Genomic DNA, 12315 nt, shown 5'->3' with positions numbered 1-12315 from the left:
ATATACATCTGATGAGAATGGGAGATATTTAAAAATGCACAAAATTCACCAAAAAAGCTGAAAGTCACAAAAGGTGATACTTTACACCATGCAGGCCAGGTTTGAACATTTTACTGTAATGTTTGTTTTACTTTCCATGTGGGGAGGATTTTGAATGCATCTCGACTGTTATATCAATCAATTAATTTTCATTTAGATGGTGTCCCTGAGAATTATTTCTTATATAATTTAAAATTTGTTTCAAGTGATACTCATACTCTCTGTTTTAAACTAGGAACACTTGCTCTAAGTATTTGTGCAGATATGATTGATGGTCTTCCTTTTGATAATATTCCTGTGAGTTGTGTCCCGCACATGATTTCCTCACATTCCTTTCTGTTATACATCGGATATATAGTTTGTTACTTTGATAAGTTCCAAGTTTCCTTTTAGATAAAATATGTCATGTTTAGGTGATTTCTGAGAATTAGTGGTTTTGCAAAATTTGCTTGTTGTTTTGCAAAGTACCAATATTTTTATGTTTATTACATATATAGGGTGCTCCCATAGCTACCACTTTCTTTGAAATGTAGATTTTCTTCCCGTTGTTTTTGGAAAAAAATATCCAGAAATTTTAGATAGTTTTGAAGTTTTGCTTAAAACTTACCATACTGACAATGTCAGACAATTTCAGACATGCGAAACATATAATAATGTGTAATTCTTCTTGAAATTGGTGTACAGATAGATCTTGAATTGACAGATCTGTCAGATCAGCACAAATTACTTGAATTGGAGTCTACATGAAGAGTTATGTCCCTTCACTTTCTTTTCAAGATTACATGATTCAAACAATCTTCTACTTGAGTCATCGAATCTGTCAAAATCTGTCAAACCATAATTTAATTTACATACAATGTACATAGGAGGGGGGAGGGGGGGCTAAAAGTTGGCCCCCTGAAGCTGAAGAATCGGGGATTTTCTTTCATGTCTACTACTTGGGGGACATTGAACAGACCAAAATAGATCTTCTGCCCCCATTGCAACACACTTGGGATCTTAAATCTTTCCTTTCTGTCTTCACTGTTCTGCCTTTCTTTGTCGTGTCGCCTGAGAAGCATGGCGAACAATTAAGGATCACTCTGTCCGTTGTCGTTGGCAGGGGCAGTCAAATTTAAGTTTCCCAGACTTTTTTTCGTCACCATTTACCATATCAATTTGTAACTTTGTGTGTGGCTTAATCATAATAGATTACAGATCAAGATGGAACCACGTGCCAATGTTTTATTTTTTTTACTGGAGTTACATGTATGCATGGCCCTTTCTTTGCACATTGGAAGTTCTCATAATTAACTGTGTGTCATACTTTGTTCGTTACCACTTGCCACTTTAATAGTATATCCAGTAATTTTATAAAAAAAAACCTTGCTTTGCAACATGTATAGCTAACCACAGTTTCTTTTAAATCTTCAATAAACATAATTATGGAGAATAGTCACGGCGGCATTTAAAATAAATATATAAATCTTATTACCGGTTCGCTTGTAATAATAATAATAATAAGAAACGGAGTAAAAACAAAAAGTCCCCAAAAAAGTACAATTCTGAACCAAATTGCAGTTTTAAATAATGTAGGTTAATTGTTCAAAAGTAGGTCACATTGACCGAATTAGGTAAAACAATAATTTTGAGTTCATTTCTGAACCCAATGACAATTTTGAGTAATGTAGGGTAATATTTTAAAAGTAGGTCAAATTAACTTAATTTAGGTCAACAGAATGTGCATATTTCTGAACCCCATGATAATGTCAGTTAGTGTATTTCAAATACTGAATAGTAGGTCACACTGACCTGATTTGGTAGGACGATGGACGCATAGGTACATGATATCGTTTGGTACTTCAGACAAAGTAAGGGTCCGTTTTCAACGGGTCAATTTTTAACGGCTTACAAGTGGAAATTGACCTCTTATGGGGTCAATTTTCAACGGGAGGGTCAGTTTTCAACGGCTCCCCGGTTCTATTTTCAACGTTACACCGACCTGTGGACAGAGCCCATTGCCTTTACCACATAGCCGATTTAACCACAAAGACCAAATGTGAGTTATTGTCAAACGAGGCGTTTGAAAACGAAAGGGTTTTCAAGCGTTACAGAGAAGATATATAAAATGTTGCAATCCCGTTGGCTGTTATTTTTGTAATTCTCTATATAGATGAACGAGACGTGATGATCTAAACCCTTAAAACGTGTAGAATTACTCTGAACGCCTCAATTTAGGTTCAAATATAGCTGTAACAAGTACTGTGTGAGTGATACGAGATTCTAGGCGTTCCCTGGAGCAACGGAAATACTCAGAGAGTCTTGGTTTGGTTTAACGTCCTATTAACAGTTAAGGCCATTTAGGGACGTGTCTCCATGTGTGTAATGTACTCGTGCTCCCATGTGTGTATGTGTTATAGAGAGGGTATTTGAGTTTATTTGCCCCATTGCAAAAGCGCGGATTTGGTGAATACATAAAATGCTAAAACGAAAATATTTTTCCGAATTCCCCATTTACAGGCAAAACTGGTGAGCCAAAACAGAAACGCCCCGGACTTTTTGCCCTTATGCAAATAAATCTGCACACAGATATTGAAATATATTAAAGGGACACACTTTTTTTCAAAAGTTAAATACGTGTGCATTTCATTCATTCAGTTCTTCAGTAATTAACCGGATCTGATTTTAGATAGGAACTGCAAACGTAATCAAACACTTGTTGCTGATTGGCTGATTTAGTTGTGCGAGTACTTTACACCCACTGACTGAAACTACATACAACAAGTAAATTCTTCTAAAAATACAAACAGCGAATTATATGACGTATCGATCGACTTCTAGGGACGTCACCCTCTTTCGTTAGTGATATATTAATTGGTTAACGATAAAATGGGAAGTTTACCAACACCAGGAGAATCAGAACGGATAAGTGTATCTTTGCCACCTAGTGGAAATTCCAGGGATTTTCTGATTAATCCAGTTCGATTCGCTGTGTTCAATCCATTTGACCCAAACGGGAGAAGCAAATTGAAGACGAACATCAACGAAAACCTGACTTTTTTCCAAACCAACTATTATCTGACGATCCTGTATACGTATTGCTTGGCCATTTTGTAAGTAAAATTCAAAAGTGATAACGAAAAGATACCAAATCACAAGTTCATAGTCAATGTGAAATGTATAATTATTCATGTAAATTGTTTATAGCCCTACACTTAAGTAAACCAAACATTTCTTTAGAACAGTAATTAATCCAATAAGGTTTTCTTTATTTAATATTTATTTACAATTAAAAGCTACAGGTTTGGAAAGATGTACACTATTTTCATTTTCACTTTGGTCGTAAAACCAACGACCTATACAGTTTACATGTCAAGTAAGTCAGAAAAAATCTCTTTTATTAACTTTTGAAAAATAATTTCATATAGTTGTTAAACCTGTATAAACATAAACTTTATAACTAATGCGTTAGATGATATGTGTTTATGGTGGCGTGACCGAGTTTCTTTTATACCGTGAATAAAACCACAAAGGTTTTGCAATGGTGTAATTCACAAGGCCTCGCCAATCTCTGTCATCTTAACAAAGGATTTCTGTGCTGTTATACTCGTCAGCTTTGTATGTTTGATATAGTGACGCAATACACAACAATACAGTATATATATATATTTCCTGTATCAACTGGCTTCGTTCTTTTAATAATTGTCTTCAATAAAGCTAATCTGATTATCGACTGGTTAAGCCTCCCATTACAAATGTAATGGATAAAGGGAATTTCAGGACGTACAGCCATATGTGCTTGTATGTTATCTGGTCTAAACTAGGAATTGTTTCGCGTCATTCATGCATATAACTGTTGAGAATGGATTTTAAAAAGAACATGCACTCTATACCTGTGTATTAACATATCATTGTACATAATATATAAATTCATTCTCGGATAGAGTCGATCGCTGAATGTTTCAGTTACGATTGATTGCCAGCCATATATTTGTGATTTACGAGAAATGAAATGAAAATTAATTTTCGGAAAATCATATGGTCCGATAACGTCAATATGCTATACATTTCTAGGCACAGAAATGTTTAGTATAAATGGATTTTTTGATAAACAAACGACTAAACTTTCTTAATTTTTTCTTAAAATGAAGAAACATATCTTAAATCTTTCATAAACTAACTTACATTCTGAGGTGCTCCAATTTAAGTAATCGGCATGCTAAAAGTACCAAGTAAACATGGACCAACTAAATGAGCCCTATGAATAGACACACATGCTGGTAATACCAAATTTGTATATATGACGAAAGCTAAAGGCATTGTAAGATTCATTATAGTAACAAATTTGGTATCCAGAAACGAAACATGTTTTTTTTTTTTTTTTAGGAAATGTTCCATTTTGGGTCAAATTAATGCCAAATACACAGAAGGACCTATAATAAGAAATGTTCTGTGCACCTGTTATAACACTAAGGGAGTCATCCTTACCGTACCAATGGATAAAAACACACACCAAAGCAAAGCAACACAAATTGAACTCTGGTCAAAAACATAAATACATACAACTAGAAATTGTTGGCTAACAATTTGACGGGCTATTTAACGTTAAGATTGATTTATTCTTTGATCACAAACTTATTAGACCTTTGACATTAAAATGTTTCCTAAGAAAATCATTTGCATTATTGGTCTACATAACATACCCAAAGATGATATCGATTGTTGCTTTTAGTAAACAAGTCATTTCAATTAAGAAAAAAAAGAATATGACGTCATGGTGGCCATCTTGGATTTGGGATGAAAAAGTTATGAAAAATTTGGTAGGTAGTCTGGGCAAACATAAATACCTATACTGGATGAAATCTGCGTAGCAGAACTTCAGAATAAAATGGTTTTAGCATATTGTCGGCTTTCCAAAAAGATAAAAGGAAAAAATCAAAGTGTCGTAGGATGTTAAAGACGAACGTTTCCGACAAACTGAAATTATCAATCGCATTGGGATGGAATTCCCGACCCACTACAGAAAGAATTTTCCTATGAGAAAAAGTTGGGCCCGAAGAATCAATATCTACAAATGCGGATGTTGACATCCAGAAAATATGTAGGTAGCCAATATTTAGCCATATTTAATTAATTGTTATACCATGAAAGGCAGTGAAATGAAGTTATAATGCTCGAGCATAATTTCCTCAAGTAGACTGAAGCCTAGTCCGAATTATTCTGACGTTTTATCGACCTTTTTTTTTATATCGGTCTGGCGTTAATCGACGCCAGACCGATATAAAAAAAGTCGATAAAACGTCAGAATAATTCGGACTAACTGAAGCCTGGCTGTAGAATACCATGGTTAAGTAGTCTACAGTACAATTGGACGCATCTCTACAGATAATTGTCATGCTTACAATAGACTCTGTAGTTAGCAAATCAACTGATGCTCATGCAGTGCATAAGCAGACGAGATGGATCTGTTATTACTGAAGTCAATAAACAAGTTAAAACTATTGATTTTAATATGGTCACGTTGTCGTAACGTTTCGTAGTGACGTGGCTTTCTATCGTCATACTGAAGGTAACTGTCAGTACGTGAAGCTGTCGTATCTTTAATTTCAATATAATGAGGATTAATGAGGAATTCCCGCTATGCAGTTACGAAACATTCTACCATTTCCTCTAAATGTGAGAATATAGAAGCAGGCAAATAGCAACCAGTGAAATTGAAAGCAAGTTTGAAGCTTATGTTAATTACCACATATATATCGTCATTTTTTACAGGACTTTTATAGTGGCCGAGTTTGTCGGAGGAGTCATTGCCTGTATCTTAACAACGAGCCTGATTTTGACCATTGTATACTTGAGCGGTACAGGTCGACTGGAAATATCCCTCAACTGTGGACTCCAACACTTCCTGACACCTGCTTGTGTTGCAGCTGTCTTGACGGGTGTTTTGCTAACATGTGTCACCCACATGTATGCATTTTTCCTACTGTCCCTCGGGATAGTTATCTCGATGTTTCGTAAGTATGCCATTTTGATTACTATGCATGGGTTCACGTATGTGAAAGAAAAATAAACGTATGTTTACTAATAGAACAAAGAACGTTAGAAGTGTTTCCAAATGCATTGTCTAGCGTAAGATAGAATAAATGTATTCTTTCAATGTCCAGAAATGTACGGTACACATTTCATATAACAACATTGTATCATTTGGTGAGCTGTTTTGCACAAAACGGTTATAAAATGTCAGTTTCGTATCCCCTGGTTTTTTTTTACCTGTGATAACTGTGAGTTTTATAAGACTCTTTCATGCTCAGGGGTGTAGGATAGGGAAATTCCACCCTCGGGATTTTCAAATTTGGTAAAACCCGAGGCTTTATCCTACACCCCTGAGCATGAAAGAGTATTTTTCTCTCATTCCCACCATCAGAATAAGCTCAGAAAGAATGAAAATGTGTTTGGACTGGCCAACATTTTGAAAATATCAATCCCTCCCCTGAGCTTTTTAGACGAAAACGAAACAGCCAGCCGGATTTAGCATATCCCATATTGGCAAATAATTTTGCGCAGGAAAATGAATATCATCTTTCTAACGTGTGCGGTTTATATAATGTAAAAGGTTTTAAATTTCATCACGTCGCCTTTTCCGCATTGCGGCATCGGAGAGTTCCAAATTCGTGACGTGACATCATTGTTGAGCAATTGTGACGTCATGTCACGCGAAATGGGGTGTAAGATAGAAAGGGCCGGTTTCCAAAACGGCCCCTTCTCTGATTCAAATTTCCTGTTGGTGGTGCATTGCCCATGCCGTTGTGGTCACAAATCTATAAAGTATAAAGATTTAGGTCACTTGGTTTGTTTTTTATGGCTCCTCAAAGTTGTACCTTTCAGAAGCTGTCTAAGTGTTGATAAAATGTGCATGTTATGTAAAATATTAATGAAAATCTAATCAAATGATGGTCACCGTAAAGAATACATTCATGGCATGATTGTGACAAAAAATCATGTTTCCATCGCGCCATTTGGCTGTTTTATGGAAGAAACAATCTCAAAAATGCCATTTTCGATGATAACATTTTAGACACAAAAACTGTGTTTTTTAGAGAATACACCCTTTTATGGGCGTTGGATGCAAACCAATTTTTATCCTATTAAACAGTACGTAATATGCTATTGATGAGAGGAAAAATCATCAAAATGTAAGTGGTGGAACATTTTCAAATGTTGGGTTGAATTAGCCTATGGTTGAATTGCCGATTTTCGACTTTCTTTAGATAATTAACAAAAAAACGAGAGTATTTGCTCGGTATGTTGAGAATATGTACACAGATATGAAAAAAAGTGAGAGAAACACTTTTTCATAAAAAAAATCCAAGATGGCTACTTCACAAGTCCCCGTGGTTGAAGACATTGGCTGACAAATAGACAGAACAACAAACAAAACGTGTTCCTTATGATTTTGGTTGGTTTTCGCATTTACGGGAGTGTTCATAGCTACGGGCGATTGTATAATACCTATATTTATAAGTTTGGTTAGTCACATGGTAACGGGGATCTTTCATATCGAGCCCCAAACATACTTTCGACATATGCACTCCGTTGCCGCATGGAAAACTATTTCAAGTTTTGTCGGAATTTCTTTACCTGTGGTTGTAATGGTCGAGGGTTTTCCAGCGTCCTGTAATACCCAAGGTAGTACAAGATACTGGAGATGTGCGCACACATTCCCATCGTTCTCTCTCCAACTGGGCACTGGCAGTAGTAGTCCTTTATTGGGGCCTCAACATCGGGTGAAACGGTGAACCGTATCCAAACGTTATATTTCGTTTGGCTTTTGTGTCGAGAATGTATTTGACATCGGAGAAGGTCTGGGGAGTGCTGGTAAAGCCACACCTCATAGTCTCCGTCATCACTTAAATGTTCGGCGATGTAACCAGGAGCCAGAGATATCTGATACGTTCCACACGTAATGGTTCTCAAGTAATCAAGATCGAGACGGGGAAACAGTACGGAAGATGCATCCATCTTGACAAACTCGGACCTTGCCCGTCTAGATAGATCCGGATCTGTCTTGACTCTCTGAGCTAAACCATTCGGTGTTGTCAAACGGTCCTTCATACGTTCAGCCATTAGCCTATCTTTGGCATCTCTCTCTGGAGATCTCTGGTAGATCGGTCCTCTAATACCATTCAGACAGGCTGTGACGGTTCGAAGCAAAGCCTCGATGACATTGATAAAGCTGTTAGACACCAATTGCGTTCGGAAGAACGTCCAGTGTTTCAGACGACCATGATAGGATTCCACAATCCACCTCGATTTGGTGATAGTTCTGTCAAGATTTGCTTGGACGTCAGAATGTTGACTTTGACCGGGTTTCAGGTATGACGGCATGCTAGCATTGAGGCCAGAGGCTTCGAGAACTGGTAGGACATCTCTAAAACCTCGGTCAACGACAACGTTGTCGTCTGGTTGTAGCCAAGTAACTAGCTTGTCCATGACTTTTTTTGTAATTGTAGCATCATTTTCGCTGCCAGTGAATGGTCCTACTGTGTCCAGAATGTAGCCATCTGGTAAGGCGATGCTCATGAATTTGAGATAGTTTCTCTTCTTCTGGCCACAGTAGGACATTCTCTGGAGCTTGTGGTCGGAGCTTTTCTGGATATAAATATAGGTGCCATCTAATATGGCAGTGGCTTTATCTCCAAAAAATGCTTCTGAAAAGACAGTATTGTGCCCGAGCAACTGTTCTCTTGTCAAGTGATCCGGACCTAGAAATTGTGGGACTATCGATGTGTCTAATGCCTGTACTATGGAGTGGAAAGTTTTGGACACACTTGACTTGGAAATTCCAAAAAGAGAAGAACACTGACTCCAGGAAATGTCGGTTTTCAGTTTTACCCAGAACAGTAATAGAGCATCGTGTGTAGTCTTGGTATATATACCAGATGAAAGATATGGGGAACAGTGCGAGTGGATTTCGAGGAACTGATCTTTGGACCAACCTGTCCAGGCCATGCATGCCGAGTCATCAAGAGAAGAAAAGCTTATTGTAAACGCAGACTGGTTCTGTGAAAGGACGTGCGACACCTCTAGGAGGTCATTAATGATTTCGGACGATTTTGATGGTAACTGAGATTCCAAGGAACCTCTACCATCAAGGACAACCTCTGTAGACGGATCTAAGTCGTTACCAATAAGGTGAATGGAGCAGACGCGGGATGAGGTGGGACACCACAGTTTGTGTGAATAGATCAGGTGATGTCTTGCACGTTTTGGTAAGACTGATGATTTTGTTCCATTTCTTGCAAAGGTAACAAGACAGAGACAGCATTTTTTGTGTGAAGATGATCCATTCAAAAGATCATGAAGGGTCAGCAACGGCAGGATATGGGACGGGGAGTCGTCTTCTTCCTCTATTTCCTGGTTCTGCTCGGGTTCAGGTTCAGGCTGATTTTTGTTCCGAAGATACTTCATGTAGCACTTCTGGCAAATAAGTGCTTGTTCCTTTGCTGACATCAATCCTTGTTGCACCAGCGTATCTAGGAGCCATTTATATTGTGGACTATTTACATTGCGTGCACTTCTGTTCTTATTGCCACTACGTTTCTTGAAGTATACTTGACACCCTTCTCCAACACATTTACCCTCCATCTTGAAACAATAACGATTGGTTTATGAAGCGTCGATAAAGTAACAAAATAGCAAGCCACCGATGATTGCTGTAAACAGCTAATACTTAGTAGTTTGGTACAATTATGCGAAAATGTGTGATAAATAACGAACAACTAATTACACAAAATAACAAGACAATATAATAAATCACATTCAATACCTCCAAGAAGCGCAGAATTGATTGATTACTTAGAACAAAATAAAGTATTTCATATGGATAATCTATCTATTCGATGTGGCGTGGTCGGCAGGCACAAAGAAAGTGAGACAAGTCAGGGTCCCAACCCTGACAGAGCCACAACGCTTTGGAGATGGGACAATAAAACAAGGAAAGTGAGACAAGAATAGCTAGCGTCGAGTCAATGATTCCGTAAACGTATAGACAAAGACAAGAAGATACGGATAAATGTACAAGGCCACACGATCAGAAAATTCAGAAGAGGACAACTTGAGATAGAACAGTATTCATGTATCAGGGTGTCCTCAGTGTAAATCTTTATATCGAAACTATTTATTTCGTCGTTACACATCATAAAACTGTCATGAAAATATCCGCTCTGATATTCAATATAAAAGTTTGTATATAATAAGCTATATAATAGGGTTTCAGACAAGGTTGTTACTCATTTCCCCNTTTTTTTATGTTTTATGAATAAACACGATGTTTTGGAAATATTTATCAAAAGAAATTTATACTATGTTGCGAATTACAATTTCGAGATAACCTTCTTTTATTTACGAACTTATGTCTTTGATGCTGAAATTGACAACTTTATAAAAATACATTTTCACTGAAATTATGAAATCTGGGTGTCGGAAAGGTGTAAAATTATTCTTCGGAAAAGAAAAAAACAGTAGTTGAGCTAGATAAGAAATTATACGGGGGCAGGCTCCTATGGAGAATTAACATTACTGGAAACAGGCCCTTTCCTACAACCCTTTCTTACCCTGGACAGCTCTATCTCACATACTTCACGGTGATCCCGTTGTTGCTAGGGAAAATATAACTCTATCTTACACGGGGTAGGGAAAGACAGCTGGCACGCGCTATGACGTCATAATAATGGATTGTCGACGTGACGTCATTTTATTGTTTCCGTGACGTCATACAATTGTTGTGATTGGGGAATCATCCGTCTCAACCCTAGGGCTTTGGGGTTTGCCGCAAGAATAAGTCGATGTTTATTCCGACTGGAATTTGTTTATTTGTATGTATGTGAGAAAATTAATCAAAGATGGGTCTGTTCCATAGACAGGGATAGCCCAACCCTCGTGTAAGAGTTTGGCTGGCCAGCATTCGGCAAGCCTCGTGCTGACCAGCCAAACTCTTACATTTGGGTTGAGATATCCCTGTCCACGGAACAGCCCATGTAAGATTCTATTAATCTTATACAAAAGGGAAATGAGAGAAAATACTCATATGATTTTCAATTTGACTCATGGAATGCTTGAAAATTGCTGAGAATAAATTTACATAGAATGATAGTTTATAGGACATGACAATGTGAGAAAGGTATGTAAAACACTCTTTATAAATGATAAAAATGTAGCTATATTTATATCTAAACGATTATAATGGTATGGATACAGCTATTAAAAACTAGTGTTGTCTATTTCGATATATGTACCTTATATGATGACAGCATGAAAAACAAAACATATCAAAATATTGCATTGTTTCTGCGACATGGCTATTTCACTTCCAATGCCTTAATACACATGGGCTATATTAATGTTAAAATCATCACAGTTCATTTTTATATAGAATAGTTCAGTCACCTTTCAGATATTTGCAGTACAATAAATTGATATGCAGCATCACATGCTCTCCAATTGGATATAAACAATTACATTAAATATCAACCGCGCCTTTTCAGCCATGGAAAGGTTACATATTGTTTCTAGTTTGAGTGACTGCTAGTTACAATTCATTTTTCTAGATATTAAATCCTGTGCAAACTAATAGGTAAATTGTTATTGAACAGTATGTACTCAGATATGTTGTTTTGATTTTGACAGCTGTGCTGCTGCATGCTTCTCTACGAGTAGCGAATACAAAGAACAATGTGACGGTGAAAGTGGAATACTCTGATTTAACTACAGTCCTCTCTGAATTAAGCAAAGGAATCAGCAAAAAAGTACTGGTAATGTGGACAGTGACGGGCATTGCTGCCTTGTACTGCATGTACAATTCATATACGTGGTTCATGCTTAGTCTGGCTTTTATACTTATATTAGTAGATCATCTTTATGTATCCTCTATGTTGTGATATAACAAAAAAACGGCGGTCTTTTCATCAATATTACAGGCCTCAGACCACAGAAAACTCTTCCAGTTCGTAGTGCTTTTCTCAATTTTTAGAGTTGTATTTTAATGATCTTTATTTCTTTCGTACGAATGAAATTAAATACTATGGGTCAAGAAAATTTAATTTCATAATTTGTCAGCTTCGAAATCATGCTAGCAACCTAAATAGTGACCTGTATATGGATCATTTGAACACAGCAATTAGATGTGGACATGAAAATGAATGCCCACTCTATGATAACATGTTAATTCTTGGTAACTTATCCTACATCCAGTGCGTGTATGGCCAATGTGTTTATACGTAGGGACTTTTGGGCCTGTAT

The 12315-nt window shown here is 37.0% G+C and overlaps 1 protein-coding gene across 1 annotated transcript; it reads left to right on the top strand.

Annotated features, from left to right (window-relative positions):
- The first annotated feature begins 2802 nt into the window (after positions 1-2802).
- LOC110445644 (PRA1 family protein 2-like) lies at positions 2803-12291 on the top strand. Its single transcript, XM_021490361.1, has 3 exons — positions 2803-3131; positions 5791-6032; positions 11704-12291. Exons 1-3 carry the CDS (start codon positions 2908-2910, stop codon positions 11952-11954), a joined length of 717 nt encoding a protein of 238 aa, XP_021346036.1. The 5' UTR covers positions 2803-2907; the 3' UTR covers positions 11955-12291.
- Positions 12292-12315: the final 24 nt, after the last annotated feature.

This window comes from Mizuhopecten yessoensis, unplaced genomic scaffold (genome assembly GCF_002113885.1).
Source record: "Mizuhopecten yessoensis strain PY_sf001 unplaced genomic scaffold, ASM211388v2 scaffold2329, whole genome shotgun sequence".
Lineage (NCBI taxonomy): Eukaryota > Metazoa > Mollusca > Bivalvia > Pectinida > Pectinidae > Mizuhopecten > Mizuhopecten yessoensis.
Note: the sequence above shows the minus strand (reverse complement) of the source record. Positions and strands in the feature narration are given on the sequence as shown.

What these genes read in the sequence shown, in the direction of transcription:
- LOC110445644 (XM_021490361.1), top strand. Translation starts at nt 2,908, where the DNA reads ATGGGAAGTTTACCAACACCAGGAGAATCAGAACGGATAAGTGTATCT. An exon ending in ACGTATTGCTTGGCCATTTT is followed by an intron (nt 3,132 to 5,790) that starts GTAAGTAAAATT and finishes CATTTTTTACAG; the next exon opens with GACTTTTATAGTGGCCGAGT. An exon ending in GATAGTTATCTCGATGTTTC is followed by an intron (nt 6,033 to 11,703) that starts GTAAGTATGCCA and finishes TGATTTTGACAG; the next exon opens with CTGTGCTGCTGCATGCTTCT.